At 42.4% G+C, this 24,959-nt stretch overlaps 2 protein-coding genes across 5 annotated transcripts in view; one reads left to right on the forward strand and one right to left on the reverse strand.

Moving 5' to 3' along the window:
• The window catches only part of STAB2 (stabilin 2), an 88,601-nt gene extending 74,784 nt beyond the window's left edge, over window positions 1-13,817 (forward strand). For 2 of the 3 annotated variants that reach the window (XM_080394001.1, XM_080394000.1), the window contains 10 exons: window positions 1,175-1,368; window positions 2,361-2,502; window positions 2,848-2,981; window positions 4,792-4,957; window positions 5,180-5,286; window positions 5,947-6,066; window positions 6,843-7,001; window positions 9,074-9,181; window positions 11,671-11,799; window positions 12,903-13,648. In XM_080394001.1, coding sequence (XP_080250127.1) covers window positions 1,175-1,368; window positions 2,361-2,502; window positions 2,848-2,981; window positions 4,792-4,957; window positions 5,180-5,286; window positions 5,947-6,066; window positions 6,843-7,001; window positions 9,074-9,181; window positions 11,671-11,799; window positions 12,903-13,058 — 1,415 coding nt within the window. In that variant the 3' untranslated portion in view covers window positions 13,059-13,648. The other variant, XM_080394002.1, reaches the window with a different exon arrangement.
• A 1,205-nt stretch (window positions 13,818-15,022) lies between these two features.
• The window catches only part of NT5DC3 (5'-nucleotidase domain containing 3), a 45,336-nt gene continuing 35,399 nt past the window's right edge, over window positions 15,023-24,959 (reverse strand). For both annotated transcript variants that reach the window (XM_080394008.1, XM_080394007.1), the window contains exons 6-14: window positions 24,325-24,462; window positions 22,862-22,922; window positions 22,522-22,624; window positions 22,333-22,434; window positions 21,529-21,610; window positions 21,087-21,173; window positions 19,760-19,900; window positions 19,328-19,392; window positions 15,023-18,224 (exon numbers count right to left, since the gene is read on the reverse strand). In XM_080394008.1, the coding sequence (XP_080250134.1) occupies window positions 17,963-18,224; window positions 19,328-19,392; window positions 19,760-19,900; window positions 21,087-21,173; window positions 21,529-21,610; window positions 22,333-22,434; window positions 22,522-22,624; window positions 22,862-22,922; window positions 24,325-24,462 (1,041 nt within the window). In that variant the 3' untranslated portion in view covers window positions 15,023-17,962. The remainder of the gene's footprint in view (window positions 18,225-19,327; window positions 19,393-19,759; window positions 19,901-21,086; window positions 21,174-21,528; window positions 21,611-22,332; window positions 22,435-22,521; window positions 22,625-22,861; window positions 22,923-24,324; window positions 24,463-24,959) is intronic.

Raw genomic sequence — 24,959 nt, forward strand, 5'->3', positions numbered from 1 at the left:
CCCCTCCCCCCACAGCCTGCCACCAGAAAGCAGGTTGTCGCCTCTTGCGCATGCACACGCATGCAGCTTCTGTCCCATATGAAATGCTGGCTATCAAACCTAAACGCTTCCACAGAGCAACAAAAGAAACAACTTTAGGATATGTACAGATCAGGTGCTTTGAAGCCGGTGGCTGACTTCACCAGGCTTCACAGAGCAGGAGTAGCAGCAAGAAAGGCGCTTCTGTTCAGCAGCTGGTTTGGAGGCAGCAGGGTTTTAAGCAAGGTTTCCCTGACAGGATTTTCTTTGATGATCTTAGGCAAGGCAGTTCCCTGGAGCACCCCTGCAGAAACATTCTTTCTCAGCCAAGTCTCTTGTGTCCCCCAAAGTCACCCTGGCCAGAAGCCTGCAGGGTGGTGCCTTATCTCTTAAATTAAAGGCATCCTGACAAGGGCTTTAGAGCCCTAAAGGACAGCCTCCACACAAGGTCAGGAATGCCTCAGGAAACTGAAACAGGTTTTTGTCCCAAACAAATTTTCTAGCATTTTTAGCGTGCCTTAATGTAGAGGAATTACAGAGGACTGTATGAAAAGGTTATTTGTAAAAAGTTTGTGATGATTGGTAAAAACATGAGGTATGACATGTTAAAAAGAAAAAAAAAAACGAGGGGAATTGTAGAGGAATGAAGCTGAGTTAATTAATATTGATAACATACAGCTGTGGGCTGGCTTCAGGGGCGGTGGGTTGGCTGATGTAGACAAGGTGCAGCTGGGGCTGGTTCTGTTAAGGGGTTGGGCAGCCAACGACGAGAGAGCAGCCGAGGGAGAAGCAGAGAGAAGAGTAAGTGAGGGTGTCCTACATGAGGAGAGACTAGGAGAAGGCAGCAGAGGGACTGGCATGAAGACTATGCTGGTATGTGATGGTAAAAGATCTTGTTGCAGCTGGTAGTTTGGAGAGTGCTGTGACAACTGGAGTAAGTACCGAGTCGGATGGAGGGGGAGCAGTGTGGTCTGACCTCTGGAGGAAGGAGATACAGCACAGACAGTAGAATATGACCAACGGTAAAGCCTTATTGCAGCCTACTTGTTTGATTGTGCTGCAACACCTTGAAAACACTGAAGATTGTTTGTCCCTCTATGAAGAACATCCTCTGTAAGAGCAGACTTTACTCACCTGTTTTCTTTTCCCCGTACAGCTGCAGACCTTTGCAAACAAAACAATGGGGGGTGCCACAAGGCAGCCGAATGCACGCAACTTGAGGTGAAAGTCTTCTGTAGCTGCCAGAAAGGATACAAAGGAGATGGCTTTACATGCCTCCCAATAAATCCTTGTGCTGATGGGTTCAACGGAGGCTGCCACGAGCATGCCATTTGCACTGTCGTAGGACCCGTAAGTTGAATGATTTCAGTCACCAGCAGGGAAGTCCAAGGTATTTCTTCCTGGTGCCAGCAAAAGTCTTTTCTCTGGCTGGATCACATTCCATACCTCTCAAAGTCCCTGTTCTACAAAACAATCTTTACATAGCTCTAGCCTTCTTTCCACATCAGTTTGGTATCCTGAGGGGTGACAGTTTGACATCTGTTCCCTAGGGAAAGGGGTACTACAGCAGGTGGGATATTTTACACCTGTAGGTTTTCTGTCCCTTTCTTAGCTCTCCCTGAGTGGATATCCATATTTCCAATAGGAGTTTGTTGGACCAAAACTAAACATATTTTGGTCACTAAACCTAGGGACAGCTGGGAGAATAGTGTCACTTGTTGGTTGGCCAGACTCAGCTTAAAAAGCTCTGCAGCCACGTAATACAAATTCCTTGGCCCGCACGACCTAGCATTTGTCCTAGTGCTTTCAGGATCACCTGTCTGTTCCATTTTGGTGGCTTGCCTGATGTGTCTTCCAGGGGCTATCCAGAAAAGCCTTGCTGCTAATTTGTTCCAGCTACCAACCATCACAATCCCTGGATGTCACCAGCTCCAGCTGGGTTTACAGTTCTCATTTTATTACTATCAGTGGGCTGTTAAATTCTTTTCATGCTTCCATGCTCAGTCATTTAAATATAATTTTGATAGGTTTGCCATCCACTTTTGTTAATTAAGTGTCATATAATTCTCCAGTGCATGTTATTAGCTTTGTGGATGGAATTATGCTTTGGTATTAATTCAGCAAAGCACCCAAGTGCATGTATAAATGTTTTGCTTAGAGGAATAAATGTCAGTGCCAGTTTGTGGTCTGTTGAATCACAGTTGTCAGTAGCAACTTTCCTGTTTGTGCGTTCCTGGCTATATCAAGCAAAATTTTTCCAATAGTTCAGAACGTTGCTCAAAATACCACTTTTATGTCGGCTAAGTACTCAGCCTGGCCTTTTTTATTCTCTTTCTGACCAGGACAAACGCAAGTGCGAATGTAAAAATAACTACATTGGTGATGGGCTGAACTGCTCAGTGATGCAGCTCCCTCTCGACCGCTGCTTGCAAGACAACGGGCAGTGCCACCCCGACGCTGACTGCGCCGATCTCCACTTCCAAGGTGAGGATGGCACACCCATGCACGCCATGGGACAGGGACATCCTCATCCCTGTGCTGCTGCGCTGAAGCCAGTGGCCAGGATCCCTGTGTCTGTAAGATCACTCAATCTTCTACCTATGTCCCCTCGAAACAAGGAAACAAGAAGATTAAAGTTAGACCGTGTGCTTACATACTTTGCAACACCAGACTTGTGAAGCAACAGATGAGGGCATTCCAGGTGGGAATGTTACCCCTAAGGGATCAATCTGTCCTAACTATCTTTCATAAAATTCATGAGTTTTTGTACGGCACAGTTGACTCTGCATCCAGGCATCAAGAAGAGCTGTTTCTTCTCTCTCTTTGCAGATACCACGGTTGGGGTTTTCCACTTACGGTCCCCACAAGGACAGTACAAAATGAGTTATGAGAAGGCAAAGGAGGCCTGTGCCAACGAGTCAGCCACCATCGCTACGTATAACCAGCTGCTGTATGCGCAGAAGGTGAGGCAGCTTCACGGTGGGAGGAGATCCCCAGAGCTGGCCTAGCCGTGGCATAAATGGGGAGGGAGGAGCAAGGGGGCTGCTCTGTGCTAATAATGTTCCTTTTCCTTCCTTTCCTCCCCCGTGACACAGGGTATATTTGGCTGGGAACAGTTTTCAGACTGTATTAGTTTCATGCCTGCTCATACAGCACTGAAAACAGTGGCCGGGTTCTTGTTTCCAGTAATAGTAGCATGAGATGGTAGAGTCAGACTTAGAGTGTTTCAATGGGGGTTTTAGTTATTAGCACTTCTTAAAGAAATGTAAACTTCTGAATTTTATATATATATATATTAGTGTAAGGTTCCAGGAATCTTTTCCCTAAATGTTGTTAAGTTAGAATACCCATTTCCATATTCTTTTCCTTGAGGGTGTTATAGACAGTGTATGGCTGGTGCCAGTGGGATGAGCATCGCTCCTTGGGTTTGTAAAACTTGTTTTAGAAGAGTTGGTCAGACTGACTGTGACTCTCTGGCTCCTTCCATCTGTGAAAGGAAGAAAGATGCCCACCATTTAGAGGCACCTTTAGCAAAATGTGAGGATGGGCTACAGCCAGCACATAAGGCTCCTTCTGCTGCCCAAGGAGATACAGATTGCAGCCAGAGCTGCATGTCCCCTGTGCTTTGTAGTCTAAATATTTCACCCGAATCATAGAATTGTAGAATCATTTAGGTTAGAAAAGATCTTAAAGATCAAGTCCAACCGTTAACCCAAGACTGCTAAGTCCACCACTAAACCATGCTTCTAAGCACCACTTCTACAAGTTTTTTGAATGCTTCCAGGGATGGTGACTCCACCATGTGCCTGGGCAGCCTGTTCCAATGCTTGATAACCATTTCGGTGAAAAAAATTTTCCTAATATCCTAAACCTGCCCTGGTGCAACCTGAAGCCACTTCCTCTTGTCTTATTGCTTGTTACCTGGGAGAAGACACCTACCCCCACCTTGTCTACAACCTCCCTTCAGGCAGTTGTAGAAAGCAATAAGGTCTCCCCTGAACATCCTTTTCTCCAGGCTAAACAACCCCAGTTCCCACAGCTGCTCCTCATAACACTAGTGTTCTAGATCCTTCACCAGCTCCCTTGCTCTTCTCTGGACATGCTCCAGCACCTCAGTGTTTGTCCTGTAGTGAGGGGCCCAAAACTGGACACGGTATTCAAGGTGCAGCCTCACCAGAGCCAAGTACAGGGGGACAATCACTTCCCTAGTCCTGGCCACACTAGTTCTGATACAAGCCAGGACGCTGTTGGCCTTTTTGACCACCTGGGCACACTGCTGGCTCACGTTCAGCCGGCTGTTGGCTGGCACCCCCAGGTCCTTTTCCTCCAGACAGCAAAGTCAAGCAGTGGGGCTGCCTCCAGCAAGCCTGGGGACTTATTTTCTGTGTTGAGCTGCTTTGTCAGCCCTTCCCACACTGACAAAAGGTGAGCTGGCACACAATGATATTGTACATCCCTTTTGGCTTTCACGCTCACCTCCGATCCTGCCTGGTTTGGGGTCAGGGAAGCTTTTCCTAGGAAAGGCTCCTTCGGTCCATACGAGGAGCCGCTGACTTTCAGAGCAGCCCCTGCCTCCCCATCCCCTTGGCGCAGAGCTCCACCCAGGGCAGGCTGCAGGACTGACAGACGGACAGAGCCCCCTCAGCAAGCGTGCTGGCAGGTTGGGTGCTGCCTGAGCACCCAGGGGGGTTGCTCATTTCATCTGCAGCACATCAGCCCCACCACGCAGCTCTTCACCCTGTGTTTTTCCCCTTACGGCTGTGCCGGCTGCAGGCGAGGTACCACCTGTGTGCTGCCGGCTGGCTAGACGGTGAGAGAGTGGGCTACCCGACTGCCTTCTCCTCCCCAAACTGCGGCTCCGGGTATGTCGGCATTGTGGACTACGGGAGAAGAGTCAACCTGAGTGAAACCTGGGATGTCTTCTGCTACAGGGAGAAAGGTAAGAGGGTCCTTTGCTGCATCCCTCTACGCAAAGGGGAGCAGCATCCCTGATACTGGTTCCTTTGGTCAGCCACAGGCTCCTAGGTAAAACCTGCAAGAGACTCTGTCCCTCTTAACTTTAAAAAAATAATAACCTGTTGCCCACAAGTTGTTTTTCAGCAGCCTAAAGCCTTCTCAAAAAGGGCATCTGTCCATGAAACTGTCTGTTTGTACCTTCCAGAGGTGAACTGCACCTGCAAGCCAGGCTACGTGGGGGACGGCTTCTCCTGCAGTGGGAACTTGCTGCAAGTGCTGATGTCCTTCCCAACGCTGACAAACTTCTTGTCGGTACGGCCCACGGCTGGCACGATGCTGGGGCGAGTGAGCAGAGCGAAGCAAGTTCTGCCGCTGGGGTGTATCTCAGTGTTTGCTTTATTAGCACAGCAAGTACAGGTAACAACAACACACTAGCAAAGCGAGGTGGAGTGATCTAAATGTGCACCGTCAAAATCAGAACGTAGGTTTTTTTGTTGTTGTTGGCGCTTTTAATTATTGGCTCCAAAGAGGTTGCAGATTTCTAAAATTTATTTGGAAATAAAATGCTGCTGCAGGTTTAGCTTAAAGGAGATTCTGTGCACAACTGCTCCCAGCTTTTTAAGCATCACAAGAATGCGGTGCTTTGTAACTTTATAGAATTGCTGCTGGGGAAAGGCAAAACATTAAAACAATCCTTTTCTTGCCACGACTCAGAAAGGCATTATATGTATAAGCAGCCTCACAGACAACAAGGGCCCACCTCCTGAAAGTCAATTTAAGATATGCTCATCAAATCAGCAGCTAAAACTGGGTTTTGAATATGAACTTCTTTTGTAATGTCACTCCAGAGCTGCTTCATGGCTAATAACAGAAAGCTGCTTTGTCATTATTTATATAGTGTCAACTTTTCAGCTCCCCATACAGGAGCACACAACTGTTCTTTATTAAAAGCTGGATTTTGTTTCTGCCTAGGACATCATGGCTTACTCCAACAGCTCTAGGAAGGGGAGAGATTTCCTGCGGTACCTCATGGACCTGTCAGTGCATGCCACTCTCTTTGCTCCAAATGATAGCGGGTTAAGGGAAAATGAGGTCCGGCTTTTTTTTTCTTTTTCCTTTCGTCATTTTAATAACACCTTTTAAACAGACATTATGGGTTTCTGTATCCTTGTGAAATTTAGGTTTAAAAAAAAATAATCTTAGTATTACATGACTTCTGTGTAACCCCGCATAGTTTAAACTGTTCTTCTGAAAGAGGCAAGTTCATCGCTTCCATCTCACTTCCACAGCTGCGAGTGCAAGGTTATTGAGTGTACAAAGCACTACAGAGTTTTCCATCAGGGATTTTAGTTATGCAGTTACAAAGGAGTCTGCCTGAGATGAAGTCTGTTCTGGCTTATTAACATCAAGCACAGTTATTTGAAGAAAGCTGTGCACAGCTTTGGTATTTCCCACAAATACATTAAAGGCATCTGTTCCTAGCTTCGCTTCTATGCTCATCCCTTTTTTCTTTCCTTCAATCAAACATTGTCTCCAACAATTTGCATGGGTTTATGCCCTGGCTTGCATCATCAAGCTGTTTGGAGAATCTCTGAGGCTCATCACTTCAGGTCATCATACAAAAATGTAAAGTCCTTTGCCCCACCAGAAAGAAAGTACTGCCTGCTGTGGGCAGCCATCAGAGGCCAGCAGGGACAGAAGATCCCACTGTCTGCATCCACCTCTATGGGGTAGCCTCTACCCCATATTGCACTTGCTGCAGCATTAATAGCAAAGGGGGAAGAAGTTTACAGGCACTTATGCTACTGATAAAGCCAGAGGATTAATAAGATCACCTAACATTCCATGCATTTTGCTCTCATTTGTAGACACTTTCTGGGCGAGACATCGAGTATCATTTATCTAATGCCAGCATAATGTTTTATGAGGACTTGACCAATGGAACCACTCTTCTAACTCGTCTAGGGGAAAAACTCCTCATTACAAACACCAAGGGCCAGGAACATCAGGCCCCCACCTCTGAACAGGTACCTTTTTAACAAACCTCTCATCTCTGCTTTTCCCTACCTTATGCTATACCCTGTAACTGGGTGACACACTGATCTGGAGAGCAATTTGGTAAGGTTATAGTGGGCAGCAATGAGAGGCTGAATGCTGACTTCAGAAGGGTCCTTCCTGCCCAGAGGCTGCAGGATAGCAGCTGGCAAAATTCACATTTACACGTTTGCAAATGGCCAAGATCTGACCTGCAGAACTCGAAGGAAGCTGTTCAGGTGGCCTGCAGGAAGGGTGGGATGGGGATACAGCCATCATTCAACCTTCTCCCAGCCTGGCAGGATTATGGGAGATGGCAGTGAAATAGGAGAAAAGATGAGAGCAGCAGATTATCATTAAAGAAAGGTGCTGGAATTTGTAAAATTTCTTGTTAACTTTCTGGGAGAGGTAGGAGGTGCTAGCACAGCCTTTCTCAGAGCAAAAGCTGACAGAACAGTGGTTTGCAATTTTTATTACTATTTCAGTTGTTTTAAAATGCAAAAATTGGTATCCTTTTTGCAAATTGAAAGCATCCTTTGACATTTTAGGGGAATGTACCCTTTGAAAACACACCCAACCTCTCATTTTTCATTAAGGAAATACTCACTGCCTAAGCCTTTCACATGACCTCTGCGACAGCAACACCTTGAGACTGAGGTTGGGACTCTGCTGCAGGTGATGTGGTGTAGTTGAATGCAAAAATAAGAAACCTGCATCTGTGGGCTTGCAGGACCCAAGGAAAGTTGAGTGCCCAACATGCCACCTGTGTGTGTGGAGGGGGCAGGGATTTTCACAGACACCAACAAGAAAATAGATGCTGCGGGAAGAAGCACACAAATGACTCATTTGCTGCCTTTGCTCCTTTCCTCCTTCCCCCTTCAGGTGAAACTCTTAACATGAAAACTACATGTATATTTTTAAAACCACCCTATATTGCAAATCCAGTAATCACATTATTAAAGTATACCCTCATGAGAGATTGGGTGCATCAGCACAAGGCTTACCTGTCTCACTCACCAGCATGCCAGGAGCTCTTTTGGATCACTTTGATATAATCTTTGAGTTAGAACACATTCTTTTTTAAAAAAATCCTGCTTGTTTCACAACTAGCAAGCCCTCGGTTCCCCTGGCTGCAGTAAAGCTTGGCAGCGTGTCAGGGTGGGAAGGAGAGGCAACAGCCATATCCCAGCACATCAGGTCAGAGCCCACAGAGAACACGGGTGAGGGAGAAGGGAGGACATGGGGTCACATCCACACCACTTCGTGGTGCACCACAGCTGAGCCCTTTCCTCCCTGGGCACAGAAATTCACTGTGTGCTCCAGCAGCAACAAACCACCTCATACGAGGGGCAAGAGCAGGCAGCAGCTCCTGGTTCTGCTCACAGAGGAGAAACCATTCTACTAGGATGCAACTTAAAGCAGAGTTTACAGTAGCATAGCTGTCACGGAACCCATGCTCCCAAAACAAGACTCAGGACCAGCCCAAAGCAGTCAAGGACTCCCATTACCAGCAGAATTTAGAGAAGTGTTGTGGTGGCAATGATGGATTCTGTCCCTCTCCATTCATGATAAGCTGCCAAATGGGACCACATCCCAGCTCACAGATGCTATGCCACCAAATAAACCATGGGCAGCAGCTCCTCATCAGTGCTGACCCAGCTCTCAAGCCAGCAAACAGTGCAAGTGGCATCCTCAGCACAGAAAGCAGCAGTGATGGAGACAGACTGCAGGCTGCCTGGCACTTGGGAGTAACAGCACTCCTGGGCAGAGCCTGGCAATGGCACAAACATCACAAATGCCTTTATTTTCAAATATATATTTAAAAAAAGTATAAATAAATGCCTGAAGGCAATATGCAGGTAACAATGATGGCTTCTTCATGCACAGGAGAGCCATGAGCAATCTGGGACCATCTCAGGCTGATGTCCAGGGAGGCAGCAGTGTAAGCCCCCATGTGAATTCTCTCTGTGTCAGTAACTGAGGTGCAGAAATAGTCTCAAGGTTTATTTCAGTCCCAAAGGGAGGAGGGTCAAGGCTCAGCTCTTGTTGCTTTTTTTCCTGGTAGAGCGAGATCAGATATGTGGATGGGACTCCTATTGTTCAGTGGGATATAATCGCTTCCAATGGGATAATCCATGTCATTTCAGAGCCTTTAAAGGCTCCACCAGCACCTGTAAGTACATAGGGACTTGTTTGTTTGGTTTTGGGTGGTGGGAGGGGGCCATGACTTGTATCATCCCAAACTCATTGCTGGCATTCATATATTCCTCTAGTTTCTCTCACACATATGCAATTTCAGTTTAAAAAGTTATGTTGAAGGAAAATTACAAGTTGAGAACAAGACACCAGTGCAGCTTGTTCAAAATGCTTCTGTCTGAACAAGTTCTTCCCACATTTTTTTTATACATATATTTATATAAATAAAATAAAACTCCATTTTATAACAGAGCTCATTTTTGTAATGGAGATTTTATAAAGCTCTGTTTCAGTTCTTCCAATAAAATCTTTCAAGCTTCTAAGGAAAATTTTTTACTCTTGGCTTTCTGTTCATTCCTATCCAAAAGGACAAGGTGTTTTGAAAATAGATATTTTTTGCCTGCGTGAATTCCTGCAATGATCCCAGTTATCCAATTATCTCTCCCATTAGAAAGACCAAAGCAAACAGTGCGTGGCAGAAGAAAGGATGCCATCCTTTCCTTGGGGGCAAGCCGAGTTAGCAGCTGCACTGCTTCAAGCTGCAATCAAAATGGTACAGGGCCCAGCAGCAGGGAGGCAGGAACATAATTCTGTTTAATTCCTACCAGCAAAGCTTACTGCATTGTATGAGAGGGAGGAAAAACATTTTGTTCACCTGCAGTGCAACCGGGATATTTCACAGAAGCGATCCCTGCTGCCCCCGGGAGAGATGCGCACCGAGCACCTTTTTTGCCAGCACAAAATATTTTCTTTAACAAAGTTAAGTGTTCAGCTGTGTGGTGTTAGCACTCCCCAGCTCTGTTCCACGCAGGGTACTCTGTGACAGCCCAACACAGGCTCCAGCTGACCTTGCAAGACCACCTACTACTTCCTTAATCTGAAAAACCTCCCTTCCGTCAGGGTAACTCATTCTGATCCTTCCCTCTGTGCACGGGAGGGGCCTCATGTTCACAGCCCATCCACCCCAGCTCCAATTTTGGAAGTGGCTAACCAGCCACCTCCTCAGTCCACGAGATTAATCCTACTGATACCCCATTTCTCACCTTCATTTTGTTCTGAGCAATCCTTTCTCCTTTACAAGCCAGCCTTCTCGTTCCTAGAAGCTTGGTAATACGCCTGCACAGTCTTGGTTCACAAAAATCCCTTGCAGCCTACAATTCTCAGAAGTAGGAAATGACACACTTGGGTAAAAGCATAATTACTGCCTGAAAATGATTCAAAATAATAGGCAGTATCTGTCAGTCTACAGCAGCGTGATATTATAATCTCTAAAATAGCTTTCACATGCTAGAGGACAACTAAATATTTTCTAATAATTAGCTGTCCAGCTGCACCCTGTAAATTACTTTGTTTTCTAAAAAAATAAGTGAAGTGAGCTTATCTATTAAGACAACAATGTGATTATTTTTGGCAATAATTAGTTTTCTAGGCAGGAGGCCACAGAGTTAAGCCATCACATGAAAAAGCAAGAATAGCAGCACCTTCTACCCATTTCCAGACTTCTCCTCACCTCCCAGACTGCCAACAAGAACCATGGGCTTTGGGACGCTGCAGCCCGAGTGGCTGCATGCCCTGGGATGCCAGAAATTTGTCACCCTCAAGCTGACAGTCACCTTTATATGACATTCATCTGTCAGGCCACCGAGCTGCAGAAGGCAAGGCAAAGCCAGAGTCTGGAGGCGTTTCTCCCATTTAGATTAAATCCAGATCACATGAGAATTTCTTTCGGTCCTTTGCCTGCGTATTTATTATTTATAAAATATTGTATACAGTTACTTGGATTGGCACTTACCTGCTTGACCGAAGAATGATTTCGGGTTCAAGGCATCGCATGTGCTGAGGCAAAAGGACCTGCAGCGGGCGGGCAGGCGCTGGGTGGCCGGCAGGGCCCAGCCCCGCACACCCTCCGCACGGGCTGGCAGCCCCTCTCCCCAGCGATGAGATGGGCCTCAGCGCAGGTGCGGTTTGGTTTGAACCCTGGTAAGCTGAGCTCAGAGGGTGGTATGGCTGCTGGTGGCTGGCAATAGCCAACACCCCCCGGGTGCACAAAGCAGTGGGGAATGAGCTGCAACCCCTGCAGAGCCCTCTGGGGTTCATACCACAGGTTTCCGAAGCTGCTTAAAGGCATTTGGTGCCCATTTCTCCCCCTCAGGCCAGTGAGGTTTCAGCCTCATCGTAGCCTCTATTGCTGCTTCGAAAAACCTGACCAGAAAAGATCATGTAGGCATGTTCCGTAATTTCAAAAACATAAGACAAACACTGTACTAGAAGCAGGGTCCAGTACCCACAACGTAGTCACTACCAAAAGGCCACACTTAGCCGTCTCCAGGGAACACGTACAAGGAAACTGGAGCACAGAAACCGTTGAGGACTAGGGCATATCTCAACGGGGCGCTGCGTGTGCTCCAGCGCTGCAAGGTGACCAGTCACCACACGTAGGTCGCTCACCGTCTCTCTTGCTTCCAGGCTCCTCTCCACACCGGTGCCAGGACAGGAATATTCTTTGGCATCTGCCTAGTTACTGGAATTGTGGCTTTTATTGGATATTCTTACCTCAGGTTCAAGAAGAGAAACACAGGCTTCCAGCACTTCAAGGTAGGTGGCAAACAGGAATGCAAAGCATGGCGGCAGCGCTTCCCCAGGCCCACCGCACCTCCCAAACTCACAGCCTCCTGCTTCTCCTTGCATTTTAGTAAGCTAGAAACACTCCCAATCACTTCCCACTCGAACTGTTCACACTGAGACACAGAAAAAGTGGAGATGGCTCACACACTTCTCTTGGGCACAAGCTTACATTTGCCTGCTGCTCCCCCAGACCTCTCCCTCCAGGGTGCCCGATGGGTTCCTGCTCTCACAGATGCTTCCAAAACCAAGGACTGGCCAAAAGCCTGTTTAACTACATAGCATCAGTACAGAAGACTTTGCTCCCCCAGAAAGTTCACCTTTAGGGAAGCAGGTAATTAGCCACTGAAAGGACACCTGTTCTCTTCCTCCTCCTCCATTATATTGCTAATGATTTTGCTGCTCCGGAGGTTGAAAAGTTTGATAGGGAAAAGGCCAGATTCCAAAGAGAAGCAAATTGAAATGACTGCAGAATTGAAAAGTGCAGATTTTTATACTGATGCACTCTCATGCTTGCTTTCTCTTCACTAACTCAGCTAGCCTCATGCAGCATCACGATGATGCGAAACCAGCCAGCAACAGCCAAGCTACTCAGAGGGGTGACAAAAAAAAAAATTACAAAATACACAAGAATCAATCCAAAAGAAAGCCTACCTAGAAGTAACCAGAAATCCCTTCCTATTTGAGCCCCTGCACGTAATGGGAATAGTCTTCTAGAAACAAAACACAGGAGTCATGAGCCAGGGGGAACACTTGTATTTTTATGTAGTTGCAATGAACATCCTCAGGACAACCCAGTACCTTTTACCCCAGGCACAACACCATGGCAACACCTTCTCTCCCCATCTTTGCTGAGGCTTAAAAATAATAAGGGAGAGGGCGAAAAAAAGATACCAGTGTTAAGCAACCTGAGATAATACAACCACACAGAACAGCTTATCCCCAAAGACACTGATTTAGAGGATAAAGCCAGTCTAGTCACAACACTGCAGCCGTTGGCGGTGAAGTTAAGTGCCCCACCTAATGCACCGTAGGAGGAGGATGGATTTTAAGCAGGTTTGTGTGATTTTATGTAGTCAAAAGATGACACTGACGTAACATCACTGGACAAGCCACAGTCTTCAAATATCACCAACCTCTCATACGAAAGTTCTGCACTGACTCCACCAGAACCTACTCATGATCTTTTCTCAGTAAGTGTGCATTTTGATTTGAGATTGAGACACAACTGAAATAATGGTAAGAGGGAATGACTTTATGAAAAGAAAAAGTCTAGTTGGAAGAAAGAAAAAAAAAAAAAGAAAAATTAATTCAGGAAAATTCAAGTTCCTAGCTTTCCTGTCTCACCACTGCTAGCAACTGGGTAGCTTCACTTGTAGAAAAATTGAGGCTGTGGTCTACAGCTGTATCTCGAGTCTACCTTCAAAGCCAGCTGAATTAAACTGGACTTCAAATGCTACTGGATGCCAGTGATGTGTCTATACAAACTTCAGCAGCTTTCCAATTTTGTCTTCTCCTTGCTGCAAAGGCAGCCAAGTGCCACACTAGCACTCCAAAGAATCTGAAACGCAACAGGAAGGGGGCTGGGAATCAAGGGAAGGAAAGACTGAATAAAGCCAGAGTATCCAAATGGCTTCAATGGTCTAATTTAGCAAGACTCTCACGCACATTTGGAGCCTAAAATCAAAATAAAACTTTTTGCATCCAGTAAGGACTTGTTTGGTGCAAAAATATCAGGTGTAAACTCTGCCATGTGTATAGACAAATTTACCAGAAAGTGATTTTAATTTCCGAACACAATTTCAAGTCTGTTTTTTTCTTCTATTTTACAGGATTCAGATGACCAGCAGCTGGTGATGAGCGGTCCTCACGATCAGAATTAAAGCCTGCGTTTGGCATTAGTCAATTACCAAACACATTTCTATTTACACTTACTGTGAAAAAACAGCACCTACACTTTTCTGGGAATAAAATCTTGCTACAAACTAAAACCCGAAGGACCACCACTTTGTTTAAGATGCACTCTATAGAGGCCATGGAGTTACCAGCCTCAAAAGTGTTGGTTGTATCTGAGCAATACAACCATGGGTGCCAAAAGGAAAATGGAGTCTTAACTAACCTACCCAGAAGCAGACACCTCTCTGAAAATGAGAAGATTTTCACTAGCCTGCTCTTCAGCTGCTTTTATTCTTCACAGACCTTATAGCCTCTAACACACAGGACTGCTAACTTGGCAAATATCCTAAACCTGCTAGTACTCCAGCTCTACACTTTCCTTTTGGCTCAGTTACAACTACAACTGGCAAGTATGAAACAGAACATGTGTTAAAACTGTATTTTTAAACTGAGGGGATTTTTTGCGAGTATACTTTCTTGCAAGAATTTCAGCAGCAGGAAACACAACCATCCCATCTGCTTTGCTTGCTTCCTCCAGCTTTTCTATCTTTCCCCAAACTTGACTGTGTTTTGCTTACATCTCACCTCACTGTACAAAGGGACATAGTAACAGTAGGAGCTTTAGCCAGAAATACAGGTAATATGAGAGCGTTCAAACAGTAACCAGTTTTCACTCGAGCCATTTTTATGAAAAGTGGATGATGATCAGCATACCCTTGCCATGTCATGTCCACATCCAGTTTTGTAGGTCTGACAGGAGCAGAAGCTACTTGCTTGTTCACATACTGTATTTTACCAAGCACATTAACATCGCCTTTCAACAGATGCAAAGCAGTTAACAGCTGCAATTTTCACCATGCTGTAAGTGAAACAAACTAGTTTAATTTGCTGTCGTTTCCTTCCCTCAAAACATTTAGTATCATATCAAATTGTGAGAACACTATACAAACCACACTGGCTGCAGTAACATTCCTCTGCGATGCGCTTTCTGGTGTTTACCAGGCATGGGGGCAGGAGGGAACGTGTCGGTCCAGGAAAGCATTAAGCTGCCTCCAAGAGCATCCCCATCACAAGGTATGCAGGCAAATCCAGGGCTGTTCACACAGCCACCAAGCACAACCAAGGAAGTCTGATGTGTAAGTATGCCTAGACAGACTGAAGTAATTTCCCTAACTCCTTCCCTTGCCCCCCTACACATGCCTGCTCACATTTACCTGTAATCTTACAGGTAAATGTAAGCAGGCATGTTCTTCTTTCTTCCCAATCACCCAAAATATTAAGGCTCACAGGGACCAGAAGATAAAGTCCAAGCATTTATTTCTGTAATAATTGTTAAATATTTTTATCACAAAATAAGTTCCGCAGTTCATTAAATTCTTCTTTTACTGACAGACTATTCTCCTTCATGTTTTTCATAAAACAGAATGAAAATCTCTTCTTGTTTTGGTGTTCAAATGAACTACAATCCCAAAATGAATATAAAGAGACACTGTTCTTTAAATGTGCTCAAAAATCTTTTTGAAGTCAGTAACATAACAAGGTTAAAATAAGTAATGCAAAGAGCGCCAAGGTGAAATCATTACAAAAATGCAAGGCATTTTTAGACTTTAAAGAGCAGCATTCTAGAACTGAAAAATAAGTAATACACTTAAAAATTCTCACTTAAAATTCATATATTATATAGTTGGCTTGTTTTAAAGGAACATAACCCTCCCATAATTTTTTCATGCAATGTCGTTTATTTCAATAATTCATGCAATATAAACAAGATTTTACTTCAGCTGGCTGTTGTAACATAGCTTTGTACAGAAGTTTGATTTTTAAGTTAAGAGAAAGAGGGCAAGGAGAAAATCAGCTTGAAGCAAAATGTGTATTATGTGGGTAACATCATCCAACCCAATTAAACTGTTCCTGCTTAACACAGGAAAATTAGGTAAACAAACTGACTCCTAGCCAGCTTTAAAAGAACAAACATCACAGAGCTATAACCAACAAAACATTATCAAATTCAGTAACGCAGAACCAAGTAACAATATTATTTGCTGGTAGTAAGATGGAAAATGTGCAGTGGTTTGGGGTTTGTTTTATTTTTTAAACAGTGCATTGAAATCTCTGGAGCATGAGAGGTGTTACAGACATATAACACCAAGTTCAGTTCTAGCTGAGCACTTGGATAAAGAACTGAAGGCAAATCAAGAATATTTCCATCCCCACAATTCATTATCAATTTATGTTACATATTTCTCACATATACCCCCACAAAATGTCTCCTGATAAAGCCGAATTAAATTCCTGCAAAACATTATCTTTTACTTCCAGCAAAACAGCTGGGCTGTCAGATGAACTTACTTATTTCAAGTACATTCACCTGTTTAAATACACACACACACTTCAGGGGTCTTGCATGTGAGGTTTGAAACAGGAACACAAGAACATAAACATAAATATATCAACCACCTCTAAGGACTTCAGACGAGTTCAAGCATACAGGAAAACTACTTACGAAATTATGCAGGCTAGAGTAGAATACATTCTTTACTTTGCAAACATGCTTTTAAAAATAGCAGGATGCTGCATATGAAATTCAATATAGGTATTTGCACATAATAGGTTAAAAAAAAAAAAAAAAAAAACACAAAAAAAACACCACACACACCCCTTCAGTCACCAGAAGTTTGTTTACCTGACAATCATGGTAGGAAGCAAGTGATATAATTGATATCACAAAATGAAGAATACCAAATGCTATATAATTGTGAATGATATGCTTTTAAAAACAGAGTCTTTAACTAAAATTTGAAAAATATTAATCATATTATGTCTTCTAAAATGGCTGGGGTAGGAAGCACCAGTTAAAACAAACAAAGAAACAAAACACATTTCCTTTGGATGCAGAGAAAGGAAAGCATCCTTATTTAAAAACAACTATACAGCAGTTCTATAAAGTGCCTGTTTGAGGAAACACATCAATAGATGTTTTCCTTGTGCAAAACAGACATTTTTCAGCTCAAATCTTTGGAACAGATAGGCTACCCAGAGTTTGCGTTCATGCATTACCATTATATCATCATATAATGCATTACCATTATATCATGCAATGTCAGTAATCCAATAACACTTCTAATCTGCACTGCTGGATGCAAACTGTCTACCACCCCCAATTTGGCTTTCAAGGCTTGAGCTAAAAAAAAAGTCATCAGGAAACTCTGGTTTTCAGATGTCATTTCTTAATTTTTCTTCTCACTCATTTGCCCATTGTGCGTGTTTATTTTGACTGTAAAAGTCCATTACTGAAGGCTATATGAAATACATTCTCTCCTAGGGAACAGCAAAACCACGCTTCATACCACTGTAAGACACTTGAAATTTTTAAAAGCAGCATTTAGGATCAATCTAAACCCTGACAGATATGTCTCCACTTTGAAATGCAAGATATAAGACCTCTTGAAATGGGTTTATTATTAGAGAGTGGATATTTGAAGTGTTTTGAAACTTAAAAAGAAATGTGCCTGGAAGTTAACAAAAGGAAGCTGAAGCAGCCCGAGTTACTGTCACTTTCAGTTTTGGGCTCAAGCCCACTTAGAGCCAAGCAGATGTTGCAAGACCAGAAACTGCAGAGACATGAGAAAAAGTCCATCAGCCTGAGCTGCTAGTACTGTAATCACTGCAATGCAGCAAAGCCACAACACTACTACAGCGATTAGTTCAGTTACAGGTAAGGCTCTAGCTGTGGCAGCAAGGAAAGCTAAAATGCATACATCATCCCCCTCAGTCTCACTGTAAACTGGCTACTAACTGCGTATCACTGATTTACTAACACTGGATTTAAGCCTTTCAGTGCCAAGATCCATCACAGTTTCCAGCTGGAGTGGCGAACGCTGCCAGAACAGAACGTACAGGTATTCCTTGGGAAACCACAGGGCTGCAGACTGAAATTTCCAATGAACAAACAAAAACAACCACCCCAGAACACCACCAGTCCTTCCCCTCAAATATGCCCTCCTTCTCAGCCCACTACTATTTTGGCAATCCATCATTTCTTCTGTGTGTAAGAGGAGTTTTCACATCTCTGAGCACAAGAGGAGAAAATAGGTACAATGCTTATAAGAACAAGTATGAATTATATCCAGATCAAGATAACAGATTTAAATGACAAATAAAATACATGTACATTCTAAAAAAAAATTATTTTTTTATATATATATATAATTTGCCCATTCAAGAGAGAAGCCATGAAGTGTTATTTGATCTGAACTGTCTCTTGTAGGAAAGGAATTCTGAATGTACCAGTGCACAGCTGGTCTGACCAGCCAGGAAGTTCATGCTGCAAAGGAGTCCTTCTTGGGTAAAACGTGTAATCAGGCTCATAGTTCAAGAGGCAACTCAATGATGCCATGTAGATATCCGCAAATCTAGAGAGACGTCTTAGGAAATAAGTTGGATTCTCATCAGTTCTAAATAAGCTTCCAAACTGTGCATTGAAGAAGTTCCTATTCATCTCCCTGTCCCCCAAAAAAAAGAAAACAAAAGAGAATGAAGTGAACATACCTGCACACATTACCAGCTAGCATCCAGAACCTGAAGCATGCAGTTCCTATAACATTCCATGTATTATTCCCTTACCATTGCACTTCAAAACACTTAAAATACACCACATAAATTTTTGCATGTCTTGCACATATGTAGCCCAGATCTAGCAATAACAGTGGTGAACAGAAGAGTTCCACATTTCTCCCACTAAAACCAGTGATAAGCTGCTTGTAACTTCAGAAACATGACATCTCAAGCTTTCCTTTCTAGGCACTGCAGAAGACTTTCGTCTTCATCTAAATCTTAATGGCATCCACTTATCCCAAAAAAAAAAAATACACAAAGATTTGGCTTAATGTACACAAAAAGCTCACACACATCTTGGAATTAACTTCTATTATTAGTCACCACCGAGTATCATTCCCATTTCATTTACTTCCATGTTTCTAGGGAAGCCTGATGGTATCATTGCTGGCCTGGCCAACTGTGCGCTTCACACACCCTGCATTTAGTGACTGCTCTTTCACAATAGTAGATTTTTAGGAGTTTTAGCCTCTATACCCATCTTTGTGATGCATCCACTGCTAAATCCAGTCTACTGCAAAGCTGGTTTCTGCATATTCTAAAATGTATTTATGTAATCTGAAGAAATCATCTAAAAACCAATTAAGTGACCTAAGCCTTGATACAGAAACACATTTTTAAATCATGCAGAAGTAAAGCTGTGGAATCAATAGCAACAGTGAAAGCTGAACACAGAGGGACAGGAGAAATGAGATGAGAAGGAAAAACTTATTTGATATGATGTTAGCCTTTCATGCAGAAAACTAACAGCTGTTCCAGAGAAGGGGAACAGGGAGAAGAGGTTCATATGCACAAAGGGTCAGAGGGGAGAAGAGCTGCAGAAGAGACAGGTAGAATATTGCTTTGCACAGTTAATTTTACAAGGTCTGTAACTACCAGGGAATATGAATCATGGATGAAGAGAAATTCTGAGGAAACCTGTGGAAGACATCACGTAGAACACTTGGATATCATGAAACTTCTTGTAAATTCTTCATCTCCTATGTCTTACCTCATTTCCTTTCTTTCCTTCTTCCATTCTTCTAAGATCATCTGTGAATCAGGATCACGGTGAACCTGGAATGTAAAGTATGGATAACAGCTTAACTAAAGATGCCTTCATAAATGAGCCTTTTCCTTAATAAACACTTGTCAGCTAACAGGACAAGAGCAATGCTTCAGAGAACAGTATACAGAAGTCATCCACATGCATTTTAAACAGCTGGAAGCAGGAACCAATCCAGGCTGACCCAGTGGAGGAAGGGGACAAGATTTTGAGAAAACTTGTTAACTAGCCATACAAATAATTGCATTCATTTACCTACAGTCAAACCTGTGAAGTTTAATGACACAGAAAGCACTCACAATGTCAATCTCTAGCATTTAGAAACTTGGCTGAATCCCTCCTGGTATACAGAGCTGATTACACACACAGAGAACAAACCTGCATGTGTTCCAGTAATCCTGTCAAGGTTTGCAGCCAGGTCATGGTTTGAATGTACTTCTCTGTGTTCATGATTTTAATCTCTGACCGTAACTCTGGAATAATTGCACCAGTACGCCAGCCATGCTTCAGGGTCAAATCCTATTTACCAAGAATTACAAAATGCAAGTATTAGTCTTAAAAATAACTACTTAAAAGAACTGAAGAATCTGACCATTGTTTATTCCAATGGGGCACCGATTTAACTGTTCTTACGTATAAGCAGAATTATTAAACAGTGGGACTTAACTATGCCAACAGGCAACAGAATTTAGTTTCAGAATAAGCTTCAAATCCCACATTTTTAAAGAGAGAGAGAAAGAACACATAAGCACTTCCAAATAAACACTAATTAGGTTTAAAACAAATAGTAGGAAACTCCTCTTGTAGAGGAGACCTCTGCTGCCGTCAGAAGTATCTGGAGGAAACCAAGCGTTGGGCTCATAGTATTTACCCATACACTCAGCCGACAGAACAGTCCTATCAGGACCCTCAGCTATTCAAGCTCCTCCTGACAAGTACAGGATGAGGTAGCTGCCACCTCTGCTCTCTCCTCCGTTGCACCAGAGAACAGAGCTGTTTCCTCCTTCCTTTGGCCCTCAGCCTTCTGAAGCACCCAAACTTGGTTTTCTTCTTAAAAGCAGACTGGGGCAGAAATGTTAATATCTGCTGCTGCTGAAACACATTACCACAGACTGGCAATGGAAGGCCACATTCAGGTATTCATAAGCAATTGACTATAGAAGAGTTAGGTGGTGCTCGCTTACTCTAAAGTAACAGTTAACAGTACATTTTTTTGTAAGTTAGTAAGAAAATGCCTGGACAGTGGGGCTATAAACCATAGCAAGATCTCCGGGAAGAAAGTTAGTTTACCATTAGTGACAGGAAGATTGCCTCCTGCATTCAAAACAGAAGTTCCTTCAGCTCTTATTACACTTGGTAGTAAGCATCATCCAGATTAGTCATCCTGTATGTTTGGATATCTGTGTTTACTCCCTGTTACATCTGACACAATCAGTATCTGGATCAGGGATACAAACTCGCACATTCCTGAGCGCAGTTTGTAAACAAGTTAAATGCTGCAAGTCATGTGGAAAATATGGTCGGCCTTTTACAGCACCAGTTTTCTTCGCTGCAAGAGAAGCAATATAATTGAACTACCAACTCAAATTTCGTTGTATTCTGAAATCTCAAATGAAAGTGTGTTACACTGAATAACTGGGGAGGAAGAGAGAAAAACTAACAAAAAGCCTCGCCTTATCCCATTTTGTGAAAGTAAACTACTTACTGCCAAGTCACTGTAAATGTGATCACCAAAGTAGAGAACCCTTGAGCCCCTCCAGCCAGTAAGCTTCAGAAATTCATACAAGTTACCCTGTGGAAACAATGACACATATATTGTAGCGGCATGCAACTTGCACCTTCAGAGTCATGAAAGGCATATAGTACACCCCTAAAAATATTTTAATGTCAAGAATATTGCCCACAGTTGTATATATATTATGAATTTTACAGGCAATTTCAGCAGTAGTATCAGTTCAAGAGGCAAGTAAACCGGAGACATACAACACCAACAGTGAATTTGTACCATTTTGTCATTTGTCATTAAAGTAACTCTCTTTGTAAAAAGAACATACCTACTTTTTAGAAGCCTTTATGGTATCTAAAGAAGCTTGGGATTCTGGGAAATGGTATTAAATTTGAACAGAAAGAGTTTATTGAAAGCATACCTGTTTGTAAATCTGACCTTTCTGCAGCTTGTGAATTTTGTCCCAGAGCAACACTCCCCTTTCATTCACCTTCCGAAACGGTCTAGAATAGAATTATATACAATTGTTACATTGCTGTAGAAATTCTTTCACTTTTTAGGAGGAGATGAAAATTTTAATACTGAAAAGGACTGAGGGCAAGATGTACCGTAAAGTTCTTTTTAAAATTAAATAAAAAATGGGGGGTGGGGGGGAGTGGAATCCCACCTCCCTCTATCTCACTTGTAAATCATAAGTACACAAAAAGAAATAGGTCTTTTTCAAGTATAAGAGCAGTGCATATACATGACAAATGTGTGTATTTAATTAAACAACTCCAAATATTCCTGTCCATCAGCCACTCTACCCTTTAAATAGCATATGTGACTAATAAAAAAAAAAAAAAAAAAAAAAAATCAAAAAACACAGAAGTAATGAAAGATATTTCCAGGTAAGGGGCTGAAGCTGAAAAGCATCACACCAAAAATTCTCAGGTTTATTAGGAAAGGAACACACTTCAACTTACAAGCCAAGATATTAAAAACAGCTTTTGTGATCCTAACTCAATCCAGCAGACCTGTAATAGCTACTGAAACTTTCTTAGGTGAGAAATGGCAAATATTTGGACTTCAGAATTGGGCGTTGCTGCATTCCCTGATGACCTTAAACAGGATTTCACCAAATACAATTTCATTTTACACTGCATCTGAATCAAAATATTTCATAACACACACTATAGCCTTATATGGAATAAGCTGCTAGAATCATTCTTTACTAAGTACCCACCTTCGTTTATCATTGAAGAAGTTTGGCTTCTCAGCCTGTACAATGACTACATCAAAGAGATCCCTCCAGTCCTTGCCGACTATGAACTTCATGCCTTTGTCCCTAAAAAGGCCAGAACAGTGAAGCATAATAAGAAGTGCTGTATCCTTTAAAAATGTATAGCTGAAAAGTAAACAACTGTTCACTTACACAAAGCTGCTGGGACTGTTTGTGATGAGAAACATCTTCTTGCCATGATCAGCCAGCTTTGCTAACACCGCACGAGTTTGTTCAGCATAGCAGATATATTTCTCTGTGAGGATTGGGGAAAACAGTATTAATCAAAAGAGGTTTCCATGAGAATTTTTTCCGCATTCAACCAAGGATTCAGAACATGAGGTTATACTTGGCAAAGGCACCTCAGACAAGTGGAAATAACTCTTTGATGCTTTTTAATTTAGAATTTGTAATCTTAAATAAGGAAGCCAGAAAGATTATTATTATACTATCAGTGAAAAGACCTTTGATAGATGATCTCAGTAGTACTTACCAATATCTGCTTCAATTGCTCTGTACATTATTCCTTTGATGTGGACATCCCTGATTGAATCCTGTTAGGAAAGCAACAGAGCACTGAAAAACTAAAAAATCTTTTCAAGCATAAAGACCATGCTCACTGCACAGCAGTAGTAATTTTTTGTTTAAAACAATTCTTTTCTCTGAATTACACTTTCAACTTTACAGAAATGCCACACAAAGTTCATTATACATACATGTCACCACTAGAAAAAGAGCAAGCCTGTCCTCCAAGAAACTAACTTCATACTTTTGGGAAGTACAAAACCCTATAGCACAGGAGCTGGTTTACATAACTGTGAAAGGGCGCTCAAAAGGGTGAAGTGGGGTGAAAGCCCTCTGCAGAAGCAGAGTCCTCACAGATTTCCAATGACCTTTGAAGCAGAACACATTCCTTTCCTCTTGAAAAAAAAAAAAAAGCTTCAAGTCAGATTTTAGATTATGATCACTCTCAAATGCCTTGGTTATTTAAAAAAGAAAATTATGAACAAACGAAAGAACCTAAATGCTTAAGCAAAGTACTCTGTAAGGTGCTCTGAAGGCATTTGGTATCTCTCTTGAGCCAGCTTTGCACCAGCTTTGTTTAGGACAACAGTCCTACCATTTTGGTACTTACATGGGGTATGTCCTAAAAAAAAATAAAAAAATGTCACTATAGGACTTCCGAGCAGTACAGAATTTTCTACAAACACTTCAGCAGAAAACACAAGAACTAGCCTTCTGACTCTATGTAACCGTAGGCAGAAGGGAAAATTACTCGTTCAGGTGCACCACATATGCTGAACAACAACACAAGTTTAATACGTGTCAGCAATGGCCAGGAAAGGTTTTGGATGGAAAGCCTGTGAAGATGAATACCATCAATGTGGGCATGACCTCTACTATATTTAAATAACCATGACAATATTATGTCCTCTGCAGATTATATCCTGAGGAGTCAAGAGGGTTAAATTATACTAGTCATTATTACTAGATTGTTTTGGAGGATGAAGAGAGAAAACAGGCAAAATAGATATGCCAAAAGCAAGAGACAGCAAATGATCATATGCTAGCAAAGACAGAGAGGCAGTACAACTGAAAGCTCCAAACTGGAATTCCCTATAGCCTCTTACAGAAAAGTATATATTTAATAACAATCAAAAGAAGCTTTATCAACATTCAAGAGCTTCTTCACTTTCCTCCTATCTATCCCTCACACCTACAAAAAGAACAACAGCCCTATATCGTCAGATTTAAAACAACTTTCTAATTATTCTACATTTCCAAGGTCTACCTTCATTTTACTTGTTTTTATGGTTATATAGCAATAATTACTCCATACAAAACCTGAAGTTCAGGTATTTTGCTGGAGCTGACACAGCAGGCTGAAGCTTCCTGAAGTTCCCAGACAGAAGACATACAAACGTAGAGATTTACCTAAATCTTCAAAGCTAGTACCTTGACATCTTTGTACAGATGAACAGGCTCATAGTCTATGTTGTTTTTCAGAAAATATTCATTCACACAAGAAAGGAGTGTCATTTCTGGTAAGGAAAATATATCCATGAATTGCTTCATTGTATTTCCTTGTGAGCTCTACATGAGTGGGAAGAAAATAAGAAAGAAAAAAAAAGGTCAGGCATTTCTCAGATTATAACACTTTCATTCATTCAGTATGAACACTTCAGCTTAGTTGCAGATATTCAGCTTTTGCCATCACTGTTCACACTGCTTTAGACTCTTTTTGAGCTAACAGACTTTCAATAAAATAACTCCAACAAAAATGCTGGATTTTAAGAATTAATTATGACTCATTACTCTTAAGAGCAGTATTTTAATTCACAAACACCTAATAGACAGCACTCAGCTGTAAGTCAAGAGAAGGACTTAGAGGCCTTCACTGGAAGTCTGTAATTCTGTAATTAGGAGGCATTGAGTACTGTGATGGGGGTGAAGGTTTTATTTAAACAACCCAGAACAAATAACAAGTGGAATACTGATTAGGAATGCAAAACAATTAAGCTCCTTGAAAACAGATAATAAAAAGTTGTAAGAATTTACTAATGGAGTAACAGAGGAAAAGATTTCTAGTC

Source organism: Falco punctatus (assembly GCF_963210335.1).
Source record: "Falco punctatus genome assembly, chromosome: 6".
Taxonomy (NCBI): Eukaryota; Metazoa; Chordata; class Aves; order Falconiformes; family Falconidae; genus Falco; species Falco punctatus.